This window comes from Myxocyprinus asiaticus, chromosome 34, assembly GCF_019703515.2.
Source record: "Myxocyprinus asiaticus isolate MX2 ecotype Aquarium Trade chromosome 34, UBuf_Myxa_2, whole genome shotgun sequence".
Taxonomy (NCBI): Eukaryota; Metazoa; Chordata; class Actinopteri; order Cypriniformes; family Catostomidae; genus Myxocyprinus; species Myxocyprinus asiaticus.
Window position 1 is genome coordinate 35028314 of NC_059377.1, and position 17483 is coordinate 35045796.

A 17483-nucleotide genomic window follows, 5' to 3' on the forward strand; every position below is an offset into this window, starting at 1 on the left:
TGTTATTATGGGGTGAAATGTCCCATTAATACTGAATCTAAAATTCCATTTAAATATCTTATTCTTGACTAAAGAGGCAAGTAGATGTACCTTTGTTAAATCGTCTCAATTTGTTCTGCTCGATCACTGAGCACTTCTTTAAGCTGTCGAAAAATAAGACAAACAAATCCACAAAGAGGCTCTCCATATTTTCAAACCTACACATACTTCAAATCTAGTCAACATGACCTGAGTTCATGATACTGTGTAACATAAAATGAATGTAAAGGCTTACTTTCCTTTGATTATACTGAAATTATACTGTGTATATGATGATAACCAGAAACTTTTGTTCACTTACATACAGCTCTGCCGTTTCTTGTTGGGTCCTCCAAATTTGGGCTTGTCCAGACAGAACACACACCTGCCACAGTCCACCAGCCGATTGCAGCCTTTGCAGCGCAAGCAGCGCTTTAGCCGATTGCCAAAAACAGCACTTTCATACCTACGCCTAAATGTTGGCTTCTGATCGACAGATCCTTCACTTTCAGGTTCAGAGTGAGATGGAACATCTTGAAGAGGCAGAGAAGAAATAAGAATAAAGGCATTTTTCACACAAGAGCTTTCTGTTGGAATCAAACTCTGATTTCGACCAAGCAATCGAACCAAATGTGAAAACGGCCTGTATAAGGTACCTTAAAACTACGAAATGGGATAAATCTACTTGACAAATGAGGGCTAAAACATCAAGCAATTTTCTGATATTTAATCAAAACCACATGGGTGACAATTTTCTCTGCTCTGATTCTGCATTTCATTCACAATGTTGAAAATTAAAAGGGAAAACTCCCAGATATTACTATAAACTACATTTGTATGCATGATTTGAGGTACCATTCATGTCCATAGCACAAACAGTGCAGGACGAGTTACACACCTATGTTTAATACGTATTTTTAGGGTTTTTAGGGTCTGTTCAAATCCCTAACTCTAAATACAAGCAATAACAATAGTGATGCTTGCCTTAGTAAGCACCACTAATAATGGACAGAATGATAACAAAACAGGTGTGTACCCTCTTCAGCAGGTGATGCAGTGATCCCTTCCCTCTCATGCAACGGAAGAGCACTCAGTCTGGGGATGTCATCAGGAACCATGGCACGTGGCTGTCCCAGAGCCACCGCTGCTGCTCGGCATACATGCTTTATTCGAGGACCACCAATCAAATGCTCCTATAAAGGTGGAAGGGCACAATGTTACACTCAAGATATACTGTGAACAAGCTGCAGAGAAAACCTTTAATTTTAGCATACCTGTGGAGCCCCCTCCGTGTTAGACTTGACTATTCCCTTCCCTCTCCTCTGGCCGCTCTTAATGATGGCAACTGATCTGTCTCTTGCTCTCACAGAGCCAAACAGAAGCTGCAGGAAAGACATTATCGTGAGCATAAATATATAGACTATTTAGGCATTCATTCAGATGTGCATGACAAAGTCTGTACAAATGTGGTACAAAAGCTGGCTATAAGGTGGGAACCAGCTTATGGATACTTGTAATGTTGCATTTGCTCAAAATAACCAAGCTTTGGACTAAGGTTGCAACTTTTCAGAAATATCTTTATCGACATTTGTTTTAACGTTAATGAATGAAACTCAATTAATCAGTAACACCCCCACTGTTTCATCGAATATCTGGGCCTCTGAGAGGACTAGATGGTGCAATTAGAAAGCTGAGATCCTCCCCTTTGCGATGATGTATAACATTTTATCACCAATAGTCGATAACATATATATCCGATGATTTGTTTAGCATGCTTTTACAGAATATTTTGTTCTGGACATCTGGAATATTCATACAAGCAAGCTCAGACAAGTAAAAATGGCTCATTTGTTAGAAAACTGCCTAAGGTATGCAGAAGTGATGGTTACCTATGAAAAGTTCAGATTCGAAGCGTTCAAACAATGCCAAATATGCCTGACTTACAGTACTGTGCAAAAGTTTTAGGCACTTGTGAAAAATGTTGCATAGTGAGGATGTCTTCAAAAATAATGACATAAATAGTTTTCATTTATCACTTAATATCAAAGTCCAGTAAACATAAAAAAAGCTAAATCAATATTTGGTGTGACCACCTTTAAAACAGCGCCAATTCTCCTAGGTACACCTGGACACAGTTTTTTTTTTGGTTGTTGGCAGATAGGATGTTCCAAGATTCTTGGAGAATTCGCCACAGTTCTTCTATTTAGGCTGTCTCAATTGCTTCTGTCTCTTCATGTAATCTCAGACTGACAAGATGTTCAGTGGGGGGGTTTTATGGGGGCCATGACACTGTTGCAGGGCTCCCTGTTCTTCTATTCTAATCTTTTCTATTTGCAAAATAAAGTTTGGGAGTCTAACATTTATATTTCCTATTGACACACTAAAGCTGAAGATATAAATAACCATCTTAAGACAAATGCTTTGTGAAACATCTTATGTGCCTAAGACTTTTGCACAGTACTGTATGTATTCGGAGACTTGAACAATTTAAGAGTAAACTTTTACATGACGTAGTTCCCCCCACTTTTGGACCCGATGGTGGGTCAGCAGATTTGAAGAGGTTAACTTGCAGACAAATTAGAAGTATTTTGTTTTTATTAGCTATCATTACTCTACACCATATGTCAAACATACAGTCAAAACACCATATAGATTGGATAGTAATGATGTGCCATATATAGTATGTGACCAAGTATAGAAAGCATATACTTGGACACAGTTACATGTGGCTTTTTGTTGCGTTTTTGCATGTAACTTCATTAAACAAATGCACACGGTTACGTAAGAGATGCACCCGATTAAAATGAGCCCAAATATAAAGTGAGACGATACACAGATCTTGATAAACTTCACAGAATGACTTGACATGCTAAATGGCCACTCCGGGATCCTAATGTTTCTCAAATACATGCAGGATTCCTCTCACTGAATCAGCATCGTTGATAATTTAATGCTTCCCTGTTTCTTTTATAAACGATAAGTAATCGACGGTTATGACAGTTGATTTTTGATTGCAAGAATGATGAATGTATGCAAGGAGAAATTGCCAGATACAGAGCTCCACACTAAAAAAATGACTTAGGAGCCATTGGCTCCTAAACTGAAACATTAAGGAGCCAAATGGCTGTTTTTAGTCACCAAATCACAGAATTGCTCATTTTAGATTGCTGTTCAGAAACAAGACAGAAAGCCGAAGAAAAGGAAGACAGCTGATAACCCATTAATCGGAGGTTTGAGTCCGACAAACACATATATTACTGCTGGTTGGACGCTAGGTGGTACTACGGGGTAATTTTCATTAAGCAGGGTTAGGGTTAAGCCTACACAATAAACTAAAAAAATGTAGTTAAAATATTTTAACAAAAAATTCAAATGAAACTGGAAAAAAATTAAGCGCAATTAAAATGTGTGTTATTCAACTTTTTGAAAGATGGCTTTACAACTATTGTGAAGGGCAACGTCTCTTTGGCAAAGAACCGACTTCATCTGTGCATTCTCTACCGGTCGGGTGTTTCGTTGTCCGGGAAAATACATCATGTGTGTGAATACATTCGTTTTTGAGTGTGTGTGTGTGTGTGTGTATATATATATATATATATATATATATATATATATATATATATATATATATATATATATATATATATATCGCAATATCCAATTACATCGGCAACCCCCGGGCTGAGGGATCTGTGAATATTCTTGTTTTAGTGATTTTGCATTGAAAATTAAATTATTTAAAAAACGAAAAACTTAAATCAAATACATTTCTAAATTCAAATTGCACTCCAAATGAAAGGAAAAAGCAATTCAAATAAAGTGATCAAAAAAATAATGTATATATATAAGTAACCACCTTTCCATTTACGTCAGGCAAGCAGGCGGAAAATTACTTACACAAATGAAGACATAAAAACAATTATAAATGTAAAAAATAATAATTATAATGATGATAATAATCACTGAAATATAAATCATGGTTCGAGGTGAATGTGTTTTTGTATTATTTTATGTTTTAATCACAGATGTATAGGCTGCAGAGTTACGTTCACAATGAACTGCTCTGTGGAAATAAAGGGAACTGAACTCAAAGCACCTCATGAGCTGAGATGTCTGAGGTCATTTGCAGCACTCATAGATGATACTGTTCTTGCAAAAAAAAAAAAAAAAAAATTCAGAAGACAGAAACAAAGAAAGAGTGAGAACCTTTTACATGCGTGTTCCACAAGACTGCACGCCTCCGTACAAACAGTGTGTCATACATGCACATAGACGGGTTTTCTGTCATCTGTTCTTAATAATAAAATTTGTTTCTTCAAGCACGTGTCTGTGTGTCTATGGGCAAATTATTTGCTATATTAATTTGATAATAATAATAGCCTAATGATAATAATTTCATACACTAATGGGAAAACGAGCCAAATATCGTCTTGACATCGTCAAAGGCATCAGCTATTGGCGATCACTCAGACCATCGTCGACCCCGAGATCATCATCTATCGGCACAACCCTAGTATATATAGACGAGAAGATAAGTCTGCATTCCCCTTTTGTCTCATAAATGTTCACACCCCTTTCATCATTTACACAATTATAAGAGATAAGAGATTTTTTTTATTTAGTACTGCTCTTCAGAATCTACATTACAGATAATTACATAAATGATAGTATGCATATAGTAGTGTGTTGTCTTCTTGTGCATCAATTAATGTTTGCACCTTGTGTAATAGTTGTGTACAAGTCCTTCAACTGTCCTAAGTGTAAGAAGCTTGATAATATATATATATATATATATATATATACACACACACACACACACACACATATACATATACATACACATATATACACACACACTGGGGGCCAAAAGTTTGGAACAATGTACAGATTTAGCTATTATGGAAATAAATTTTTACTTTTATTCACCAAAGTGGCATTCAACTGATCACAATGTATAGTCAGGACATTATTAACGTGAAAAATTACTATTACAATTTAAAAAAAAAAAAAATGTTCAGATCTTTTTAAACTACTTCAAAGAGTTCTCAACAAAAAATGCTCCACATGCAGCAATGACAGCTTTGCAGATCCTTGGCATTCTAGCTGTCAGTTTGTCCAGATACTCAGGTGACATTTCACCCCACGCTTCCTGTAGCACTTGCCATAGATGTAGCTGTCTTGTCGGGCACTTCTCACGCACCTTACAGTCTAGCTGATCCCACAAAAGCTCAATGGGGTTAAGATCCATAACACTCTTTTATAATTATCTGTTGTCCAATGTCTGTGTTTCTTTGCCCACTCTAACCTTTTCTTTTTGTTTTTCTGTTTCAAAAGTGGCTTTTTCTTTGCAATTCTTCCCATAAGGCCTGCACCCCTGAGTCTTCTCTTTATTGTTGTACATGAAACTGGTGTTGAGCGGGTAGAATTCAATGAAGCTGTCAGCTGAGGACATGAGGCGTCTATTTCTCAAACTAGAGACTCTGATGTACTTATCCTCTTGTTTAGTTGTACATCTGGCCTTCCACATCTCTTTCTGTCCTTGTTAGAGCCAGTTGTCCTTTGTCTTTGAAGACTGTAGTGTACACCTTTGTATAAAATCTTCAGTTTTTTGTCAATTTCAAGCATTGTATAGCCTTTATTCCTCAAAACAAGGATTGACTGACGAGTTTCCAGAGAAAGCTGTTTCTTTTTTGCCATTTTTGACCTAATATTGACTTACGACATGCCAGTCTATTGCATACTGTGGCAACTCAAAAACAAACACAAAGACAATGTTAAGCTTCATTTAATGAACCAAATAGCTTTCAACTGTGTTTGATATAATGGCAAGTGATTTTCTAGTACCGAATTAGCAATTCAGCATGATTACTCAAGGATAAGGTGTTGCAGTGATGGCTGCTTGAAATGGGGCCTGTCTAGATTTGATCAAAAATGACTTTCAAATAGTGATGGTGCTGTTTTTTTACATCAGTAATGTCCTGACTATACTTTGTGATCAGTTGAATGCCACTTTGGTGAATTAAAGTTCCAATTTCCTTCCAAAACAGCAAAATCTGTACATTATCCAAACTTTTGGCCCCCAGACACAGAGACTACAAGAGTGCAAATTGAATGAAATCCCAGATGCAGTTTATTGTGCTCCTCCAATCCCAATAAATAATTACCAGAATAAAAAAAAGTGGTACACAATATGGGACTTTTAATTATAAAGAAGCCCGACAAGAAATGGGGCAGCTATTTAGCCTTTTTAGAAGGCACTCGGGGAGGGGTAGTTTTAAATGTGTGTATTGCAACTTTATTGTTTTTGATTTTTGAAAGTATACTTTTTATGTTTTTTTTATGTTTCTAAATATTTTCTGCTGATTTATTGTCTATTTGTGTGTCATTGTCAATTTACATTTGACCACTGGGGTGCTTGTTTGTGTCGGGTGGAGTCGGGGGGGGGGGGGATGGGTTATTATTTCATACAATTTGATTCCGCATATTCTGCTTTGTCTATTTAATTTGCTGTATGGAATCAATAAAACATTTTATAACAAAAAAATTATAAAGAAGCCCGAAATACACATAGGACTCTTATTTTGAAATGGCTGCGGTCCTAGTTGTGAGTTCACTGACGGCTGATTCGCTGAGAAAGTGAACTGATTCTGATTCAAACTGCTAACCTGAGCTCCTGATTTTAAACCCTCAGTTCTTTTCGGGTGATTCATGAAAAAGACCTGGTTCAAGGAGTCATTTGTTCATGACTCTCTCACACTGGGCTTGTTTTTGCGTGCGGTGCAGCGAGCTCGTCATCACAACAGAACAGGTGAAAAGCGGCTCACGCTCTAAAGATGTATTCAATAACTCACAAGATGATATCTGACGAAACCGAACATGAACGCACACAAGCCAATGGCGACTTTATATTTTAAATTATTTTAAATTATTGTCGCAATCAATAATTTTTGGTAGCATTTGTGACCATTTTAGTTTCAGTCTGGAGCACTGCAGATATGTAGTGAATGACTTATGAAAATACAACAAAGCAATGTCTGCAGACAAATTTTTTTTACCTGAGTTGACTTTAGCTGTTTCTGCTGGTCGATTTTAATCAGTTGGACTTTAGCTCTCTTCAGCAGGTGGAACATCCTCTTTTTCGCACCTGAAGTATTAATTCTGTAGGTGGCACCGCTATGCTCTGCCATCGCCTGGGCATCTTCTGCCCTCTGATCATTGGTGCCCTGAAGGTTGCTAGTCTCTACTGAAGAAATACATTGTCTCAGGGTTAGCTGGAGAACACAAGAACACACCAACACACATAAGGTGGAAAAACACTAAATAATAATTAGGATATGACCGATATGTCCTACCATTCTCTTTAGCTGGATCATAGCCCACTGCCAAAGACGCAAAGGTTGACTGATTAGAACGTTCACCAAGATTTATGGTTAGTTTTGGCACCACCCCTGGGGAGTACAGGTTTTGCATATTGAGATCAGACTTTCTTCTCCTTCCTGAATCAACAGTCACTTCCGTATATGGAGACGCCCCAGAATCTTCGCTCATTACCCTAGAACTAGCACTGGCAACCCGCTGCATTCTTCTTTTGGTCAGGCTTGCTGTGAGCCTCTTTAACTTACAATATATCTTACAGTGGTCCATAGCTTGGCTGTGTCTCCCACCCCTTCCACGAGGACCACCAGTGAGCCCAGAGGAACTCAAAACAGGTTTGCCTCTATGAGATTTACCCATTTCTAAAATACTTTTCTCTGCATTATTTAGCATTAGTGGCTCTTGTAAGGTCTTAAGCCTGTTTCCGGATTTTTGGGTTTGGATAAGATCAATATTAATTCTGCCGGGATCCACTGGAATCTCAGTTGAAGCTGCTTTCTTTGGGGAACCTTTTTCTGGAAGTGCAGACATACGCTCATCATCCATGAACCTCTTCGGTACCTTGATGACTCGGGAAGAACGAGCGCTAACAATTGCCCTAGCAGAGTGATTAGGTTGTTTTGCTTGGCCTCCAGAGCCACACTTTTTCATCTCCCCAACAACGCCGAGTGGTTGTTCCTGTGCATGGTGCACTGTAGTGTACGCATTTGCGTAGCCAAGTCGCGGCCTCTTTCTAGGCATGCAAGAAGCTTGTTCTTGACTGTCATTTGACTGCCGCTTTTCTTGTTTTGGTATCCTTCGGCGGCCGTAAAAACACTTTCGTCGCTTTACAAAAGGCTTTTTTCTGGAAGAACATAAACTGTCGCTAAGTGATGTTCCTGCCTCTCTGTCAGGAGATAAAACAGGCTCCTGGCCTGCTTCTGTTCCTGCTTCTGGAGAGGCACTCCTGTGGACTCTTCTCTGTTTACCTACTGGTTTCGGGGATATAGCACCTGCCCGTTCACTACCAGCAATATTTGTTGTCCTCTTCCTGTGGTATTGGTTGGTTTCGAGTGCCTTGGCATTTTCTGTTGGAGATCTTAGGTGTTGGGTCCCTCTAAGTTTGGAAGCTTGCTCTTTACTTTTAATCAGTGTTAAAGCCCATACTATTTTCCTGTGCCTCGTCCGGCTTTCTGGTGCACTGGAATCACATCTCTTCGATCTTCCAGTTTTCCCCTTATCTTCCAACTGCTTAAATGCCTTGTCCACTCCATTTTCATTATCTGCCTCCCTCTGGCCCCTGAGTAACCTACTATTTGTCTTACTTGAGCTGCCCTGCTTCAAATGTCCATCTCTTCCCACAGAAGGCCATTTTACTTGCTCTGCGCCTTTCTTGGTCATAATTTTGGCTGCCATTTTGACAACCATTTTAGGCCTTGCAGATTTTTGGTCATTTTTGGAAAACTTTCTGACTTTCATGTCAGGTTTTTCAGGTAGAGATGATTTTCCAGCCAGTTTAAGGGGACCATCTAGAAAAGAGACAGAGATGGAAAAGTATCAACATAATGTACAATTTGTTGGTCAATCTTGACAATTAGCACTCAGATATTTATGAATAATGACTGCTAAACTGTATATTTCACCATTGTTCATGGCAACATACTGGTTTTACTTTCATAAGTCTTTGATAATTCGGCAACCTTTTTCATCCTACCAACTCTGCCCAAGTTAGAACAGCTACTGGCACCATCTTGCGCTTTACAGACGATGGCTGACTGTTGCAAAAATGCCCTTTGAGGACGTTGGTATTAATTTTAATGGTAAGCATAAAATCGTCGATAGATGGCTAGATGCTCAGGAGTCCCAATTTAAAGCAAAAAATAAAAAATAAAACAAGTATCAAATAAAACCAATAGAATGATTATATTTATTTATTAATGGTTAAATACTGGTTCATTAAATGGTACCTTGGTAAACAGAAGCATCAATATCTTTCAAAGACAAATGTCTAATTGATTCCAAACTTTTGAACTGTAGTGTACCACCTGTCTAATATTGTGTAGGTCCCCCTCGTGCAGCCAAAACAGCGCCAACCCGTTATTCTTATATACCCAATATTCTTCTCACCACAACTGTACAAAGTGGTTAACTGAGTTACCGTAGACTTTGTCAGTTCGAACCAGTCTGGCCATTCTCTGTTGACCTCACTCATCAACAAGCTATTTCCATCCGCAGAACTGCCACTCACTGGATAATTTTGTTTTTGGCACCATTCAGAGTAAATTCTACAGACTGTTGTGAGTGAAAATCTGGGATTTTCATGCACAACAGTCTCTAGAATTTACTCTGCATGGTGCCAAAAAAAAAAAAACATCCAGTGAGTGACAACTCTGTGGATGGAAATGCCTTGTTGATGAGAGAGATCAACAGAGAATGGTCAAAGTGGTTCGAACTAACAAAGTCTACGGTAACTCAGATAACCTCTCTGTACAATTGTGGTGAGAAGAATAGCATCTCAGAATGCTATTCTGAGATTCAGGTTGGCGCTAATTTGGCAGCACGAGGGGGACCTACACAATATTAAGCAGGTGGTTTTAATGTTGTGGCTGATCGGTGTATATCTGATGTAACTAGCAATATGTAAAAGGATACAAGCTGTCCCTTCAAACAACAAATGCAGATAAGCGGTGCTTTTTGCCAACATTAAAACCGTAAAGAGTAAAGCTTATGAGCATACATTCCTGTATTGGATTACTTAGTCAAAATGCTAAGGCAGGGAAATAGCTGCAATACTTACTTGATGAACCTTGTCCAGAACGCATGGACCGCCTGTCCACTTTAAAGCCTGTGAAGTCTGTCTCCTAAAAAAAAAGACAGAAAGATTAATAAAATAACATTGTATAACTACATGCAGGCCTTAATTTCTTATATCCTCATATCCTGCATCTCTTTTATCTCACTTTAATGGTTTAAAAATACAATCAATAGGAATAGCAGGAATAGGAGATGAATTTACATAATAAAAAATATTTTTCTGCACTGGCTAATGCAACAAGATTTACAAACCAATACTTTGTGTTCTTCCATTTCTACAACCGACTGAGTACAGTGGCAGATGGTGGCACTACAAAACCACAGCTTGCTTTATAAATCTGTTACTGTATAGAAAAAATGCAAGATGCAAATATTATGTGAAAAACTATAGATTAGATTTTTGAAGAATAAAAGCCATTTCACACAAACAATAAGAGGCTGGGGGAAAAGCTGATACATTACAATACTAATACTACTGTAACAAGCCTGAACTGATATGGCTAATACCTGATACCTACTGTCATCATTCAAGACTTCTATTATAAAATGAAATTGGAGTATCGGACTATACTGCAGCACAACTGCATACCATTATATCCTTAGTATAAAATATTGAAGGAAAAAAAAACAACTGAAAAGCTGATCAGTGCAGATCATGCATAGTCACAACTCATAGTTAAACCAAATTTGAAAATTCTAAAGAGTTTGATTTGACAACACCTTTTTACCAAGACACCCAAGAGCATCAAATTCACATGCAAGTAGTAACAACAACATACCATCAGCAAGCCAAGCAAGTAGGATACTTTCTAAATATTTATTCACTTAACAAATTATACAAAAAAAGAATCTTTAGTAAGCCTTTAATCTAATCTTCTTTATTACTATATTTCTCAAACACTACAGGAAAAAAATGCATTACACTTCAATGCATGTAAGCATCTCCTGAACACACCTGGTGACATTAAAAACTGTTTAATGCTGCCTACCTGTACTTACAATTCTTCATGGGTAGGACTGCCCCCGACCAAAGATTTTCCTAGTCGACTAGTAGGCGTTAATTTAAGCCATTAGTCGACTAGTCACACGTTTATGATATTAATTTAATTACTTTAATATATTTTTTGGAGGGGCATCAGAAAATGGTTTGAGTTCCAGGGCTGAGAAATGTTATAAGTAACATTGCTTACACTGTTCTACATTACAGAGAAATACTAAACTGTAATAATGAGTCTTTAAAATATGAATTTTACAAGTGCATGCATGAAGCGAGCCGCAGCGCAAAAGCAGTAATGATCCTGAATGTGTCGGAAAAACCAGCAAGGAGGCTGTCTGAACATTTAGTTAATTTATAGAGAGAAATGCACATTAGGGTTGTGCCGACAGATGATGATGTTGAGGATCGATGATGGTCAGAGTGATCGCCAATAGCTGATGCCTTTGACGATGTCAAGACGATATTTGGCTCGTTTTCCTATTAATGTATTAAATTCATTCTTATTATTAGGCTATTATTATTATTATCAAATTAATATTACACGCTTGAAGAAACACACTTTATTATATTAAGAACAGATGACAGAAAACCCGTCTATGCGCATGTATGACGCGCTGATACAGAGGCGTGCAGTCTTGTGTAAAAGTTTCTCACTCTTTCTTTGTTTCTGTCTTTTTTTTTTTTTTTTTTTTTTTTTTTTGCAAGAACAGTATCGTCTATGAGTGCTGCAAATGACCTCAGACATCTCAGCTCATGAGGTGCTTTGAGTTCAGTTCCCTTTATTTCCACAGAGCAGTTCATTGTGAACGTAACTCTGCAGCCTATACATCTGTGATTAAAACATAAAATAATACAAAAACACATTCACCTCGAACTGTGATTATTATCATCATTATAATGATTATTTTTACATTTATAATTGTTTTTATGTCTTCATATGTGTAAGTAATTTTTCCGCCATGATGTCAGGACGGATTCTTGCCTGATGGTAAATGGAAAGGTGTGTGTGTGTATATATATATATATATATATATATATAATTCTTTTATCACTTCATTATTTTAATTGCTTTTTCGTTTCATTTGGACTGCAATTTGAATTTAGAAATGTATTTGATTTAAGTTTTTAATGCACAGATGAAGTAGGTTCTTTGCCAGAGAGATGTTGACAACTGTTGTAAAACCATCTTTCAAGAAGTTGAACAACACACATTTTAATTGCACTTATTTTTTTCCAGTTTCATTTGAATTTTTAGGTAAAATAAATACAAAATAAAGCTCAAAGTTTGAAATCAAGGTGTCTTGCTTTATTTTCTAGGCTTAACCCTAAACCTGCTTAATGAAAATTACCCCATAGTACCACCTAGCATCCAACCAGCGCTAATACTGTTGTTCATGGTTTTTATGTGAATCTTTTTCTGTGACCAACCGACCAATCAAAACTTGGTTGATCAAGACTCTTCTCATCAACTAACCTTTGGTCGACTATCAGGGGGCAGCCCTATTCATGGGTCATAGTATAGGGATTCAGTCATGGATGCACTCTTTTGCAGATATCACTTAGTTCAACAGCATATTTCTTAACACCTCCCTAAAGTACAACTGTCCTCTCATGTAAGGATGATGTTGGATAGCCAAATGATGGTATAAACCTCTGAGTTTCAGTTTATTTAATCGGATTGCATCAGTCTATGCATCATACAAGTGTGATGTCACAGCTCAACATGAACACTGCTGGTTCAGCTTTGAATCAGACCACAGCCGAGCTTAGTTATTTCACTATAGGCTACTTTAAAGAGACATGTGTTTACTAGTATGGTAAAACTTAGTGAGGACAGTCCTCACAAACAAAAAAGCTAAATTAAGGTGCTAAATATAAGTGGTTGTACATTTTCCCATTTGGCCGATTAGTTTCGCAAGCCGTGACTGTGCTAAGAATCTCCTGCTTGAACATGAAGCCGCCTGAAACATGTAAATGACCAATTACAGTTCGTTTTGTTGTTACGTGCCACAGTGTAACCACAAAAATAGACCGCTGAGCAACACAGTCTCATCAACACAGGCTCCAAGCAGGCGATCCGGGCAGAGTAAACTGGAAGCGGTCAGTAAATTGCTGCCCTCGCTGGATGCACACCAGAGCGATAGAGCAATTTCAAAGTAAAAGTGTGTCATGTGCGCTATAAGTACATGTCATATTCATTGTGCACTGTATGTACAATTAGTTTGACTCTGTCTTTTTGTGAGAAAATGCTACTGCGCACATATCATCCGTACGTGGTTGCTGGACTATTGTGTGACCTGTTGTTATTTCCTTCATAATGTATTACAAATACTTTAAAATGGGAAGACTAATTTTGTAATATTTTTTTCTTTTCACAAAGTTAATTTTTTTGTGAAAGTTTAAGTAAATGTAATACTAAATAAAAGGTAATCCATTTTCTAGCCAATTTATGTGTATGTCCTTTACTATTATATTAAACTGTGTTATATTTCGGCATCAGCCATTAAAGCAATCTTCCAGGTTCAAAACAATTTAAGCTCAATCGACAGCATTTGTGGCATAATGTTGACAACCAAAAAAATAATACACGAGTTTTAACAGAATTATTAAAGTGCTTTTATACAATTATTCGCTTCACATTTCTGCCTTTAAACCCCTCCAAAATGTATCCCATTTAATTCCATTGTAAGTGCCTCACTGTAACCTCGATTTTTAAAGAAAATGAGGGACGGGTCAATTATTTTTGTGGTAATCAACATTATGCCAGAAATACTGTCAAATAACCTTAACTTGTATTGAACCCAAATATTCCTTAAAAAAACCCATATTGGTAGGCCTCTACTAAATATTACAGGAATAGGAATAGAAAACAATGATTCAACTCAAAAACAATTGAAGTCAAAAGGAGATCCTCACAATATGCAAACTCAATTTAGCAGAATAAATAATGAAGATAACCCTATTAGAGACGCTCCAAATAACTAAAATCCCCCCAAATAATTTTCATATTATACAGAAGAAAGTTTTACTGAATGAACAGGCTATTAACAAGATTTCTATGGAAACATGGAATACTGACTCTTTCCAAATCAAACAATGAATGTATACACAGTGCATGTATTTACAATTCAATCATTTATTCCACACCTCCTCAACAATTATACAGTTTGTGCAAACTGCCCATTCACACACTTAACTGTCATTAAGTTTCACTTTGATCAAACTCACTCACAGCACATCTGCGGAAACAATCTAACAGGTTTCAACCATTCTGTCACTGACCCACAAACAGTCCCATTAGCCACAGCAACTCACTAAACCCAGGCCGTTTCTACAGTTCAACCCCCACCATGAAACACCAACATCCCGGCAAAACCCCACCATATGACAGGCGTCACTATAAATACTTTAAAGAGGCCCCATCTCTTAATCTGCAAAGTTTAGGACCGTGCAATTTTGCTCAAGTGGATGCATCTCCGCATGCAATGACACCAGCAAGCCCTAAGCGACATGCATAACGATGCATTTGACATGCATTCTGCTCTCCTACTATGTCGAGTTGTTTTTCACTATGATAGCACTCACCTCATCGCTCCCACTAGTGCAGAATCCCGCTTCACTCTGGCGCCTGTGCTTCTCCGCCAGCCTGAGCAAGCGCGACAGTGACGGATCCTCTCTCAGCGTTGCTCCAAAGTCGACGGGCCTCTGCTCTTTTCTGTCTTCGGCCCACAGCCGGCCGACATTCGAGCGTTTCTCCGTCCTCAGCAAGTTCCGAGACATGCATGGCCGACCAGGGAAACGGCAGCGAACGGTGGCTGAGGTGTTTATGCCCGCTAAAACAGCCGAGGCTGGTAATCCGCCTCCTGCTGCCGCCATTATTACATACCACAACAACAACTACGGCGCTGAGCTCTCGGGAGGAACAAGATGGAAAGGCGCGAGATAGCGGAGGAAACGCATAGCATTATGGGAAACGTAGTTTTTATTATTATTACTATTATTATTATTATTATTATTATTATTATTATTATTATTATTATTATTATACTGTGCCTTTAAAAAAATAAATACAAGTATTTTAGAGCTCCTTGAAGTGTGGGATTAACCTTAAACGATTACATCGGGTCTTTAGTGGCCCGGGACCCCATTCCACCCCCTGTACCTCATCCATTTTTTGGAGTTGTGCCCACACCTCTTTAGTATTCCTCAATATCTAGCTTATAAATAGTGTGACACACACACACATACACACAGCAAAATTGTAACAACAACAAATACATATATATATATATATATATATATATATATATATATATATATATATATATATATATATATATATATATTTTTTTTTTTTTTTTTTTTTTTTTATTGTATTTTTTTTTTTTTTTTTTTTTATTATTTTTTTTTTTTCAAGGTTTAAGTACCAAAAGACAATAGGGTCATTAGAGACCCAAGGTATGTAAGTATGTAATGTTTATTTGCACTTCCATAAATTATATTTTTATGATTATTTCATATCTATATAAGTTTACTATCACAGGATATTTATTTCTTTGTTTATTACAAGAGGAATTAGTACTATATTTATACAAATAAATACTATGTCATGTTGATTTTCTGTGCAACAATAAATTATTACCAACAATGGTGATTTATCAGTATTCCAGCACATCTGTGTGTACACACACATATTATACAGGTGCATCTCAATAAATTAGAATGTCGTGGAAAAGTTCATTTATTTCAGTAATTCAACTCAAATTGTGAAACTCGTGTATAAAATAAATTCAATGCACACAGACTGAAGTAGTTTAAGTCTTTGGTTCTTTTAATTGTGATGATTTTGGCTCACATTTAACAAAAACCCACCAATTCACTATCTCAAAAAATTAGAATATGGTGACATGCCAATCAGCTAATCAACTCAAAACACCTGCAAAGGTTTCCTGAGCCTTCAAAATGGTCTCTCAGGTTGGTTCACTAGGCTACACAATCATGGGGAAGACTGCTGATTTGACAGTTGTCCAGAAGACAATCATTGACACCCTTCACAAGGAGGGTAAGCTACAAACATTCATTGCCAAAGAAGCTGGCTGTTCACAGAGTGCTGTATCCAAGCATGTTAACAGAAAGTTGAGTGGAAGGAAAAAGTGTGGAAGAAAAAGATGCACAACCAACCGAGAGAACCGCAGCCTTATGATTGTCAAGCAAAATCGATTCAAGAATTTGGATGAACTTCACAAGGAATGGACTGAGGCTGGGGTCAAGGCATCAAGAGCCACCACACACAGACGTGTCAAGGAATTTGGCTACAGTTGTCGTATTCCTCTTGTTAAGCCACTCCTGAACCACAGACAACATCAGAGGCGTCTTACCTGGGCCAAGGAGAAGAAGAACTGGACTGTTGCCCAGTGGTCCAAAGTCCTCTTTTTCAGATGAGAGCAAGTTTTGTATTTCATTTGGAAACCAAGGTCCTAGAGTCTGGAGGAAGGGTGGAGAAGCTCATAGCCCAAGTTGCTTGAAGTCCAGTGTTAAGTTTCCACAGTCTGTGATGATTTGGGGTGCAATGACATCTGCTGGTGTTGGTCCATTGTGTTTTTTGAAAACCAAAGTCACTGCACCCGTTTACCAAGAAATTTTGGAGCACTTCATGCTTCCTTCTGCTGACCAGCTTTTTAAAGATGCTGATTTCATTTTCCAGCAGGATTTGGCACCTGCCCACACTGCCAAAAGCACCAATAGTTGGTTAAATTACCATGGTGTTGGTGTGCTTGACTGGCCAGTAAACTCACCAGACCTGAACCCCATAGAGAATCTATGGGGTATTGTCAAGAGGAAAATGAGAAACAAGAGACCAAAAAATGCAGATGAGCTGAAGGCCACTGTCAAAGAAACCTGGGCTTCCATACCACCTCAGCAGTGCCACAAACTGATCACCTCCATGCCACGCCGAATTGAGGCAGTAATTAAAGCAAAAGGAGCCCCTACCAAGCATTGAGTACATATACAGTAAATGAACATACTTTCCAGAAGGCCAACAATTCACTAAAAATGTTTTTTTTTATTGGTCTTATGATGTATTCTAATTTTTTGAGATAGTGAATTGGTGGGTTTTTGTTAAATGTGAGCCAAAATCATCACAATTAAAAGAACCAAAGACTTAAACTATTTCAGTCTGTACGCACTGAATTTCTTTAATACACGTGTTTCACAATTTGAGTTGAATTACTGAAATAAATGAACTTTTCCACGACATTCTAATTTATTGAGATGCACCTGTACATGCTATTTGTTACTC

The 17483-nt window shown here is 37.6% G+C and overlaps 1 protein-coding gene across 2 annotated transcripts in view; it reads right to left on the reverse strand.

Annotated features, from left to right (window-relative positions):
- Nucleotides 1-15103, reverse strand: part of LOC127425593 (histone-lysine N-methyltransferase 2B-like) — a 39237-nt gene extending 24134 nt beyond the window's left edge. The window contains exons 1-8 of one of the 2 annotated variants that reach the window (XM_051671729.1): nucleotides 14768-15103; nucleotides 10169-10232; nucleotides 7371-8900; nucleotides 7074-7258; nucleotides 1293-1400; nucleotides 1055-1211; nucleotides 341-551; nucleotides 91-143 (exon numbers count right to left, since the gene is read on the reverse strand). In XM_051671729.1, the coding sequence (XP_051527689.1) occupies nucleotides 91-143; nucleotides 341-551; nucleotides 1055-1211; nucleotides 1293-1400; nucleotides 7074-7258; nucleotides 7371-8900; nucleotides 10169-10232; nucleotides 14768-15058 (2599 nt within the window). In that variant the 5' untranslated portion in view covers nucleotides 15059-15103. Of the gene's footprint in view, nucleotides 1-90; nucleotides 144-340; nucleotides 552-1054; nucleotides 1212-1292; nucleotides 1401-7073; nucleotides 7262-7370; nucleotides 8901-10168; nucleotides 10233-14767 lie in introns of both variants that reach the window. The other variant, XM_051671728.1, reaches the window with a different exon arrangement.
- Between the last annotated feature and the right edge of the window lie 2380 nt (nucleotides 15104-17483).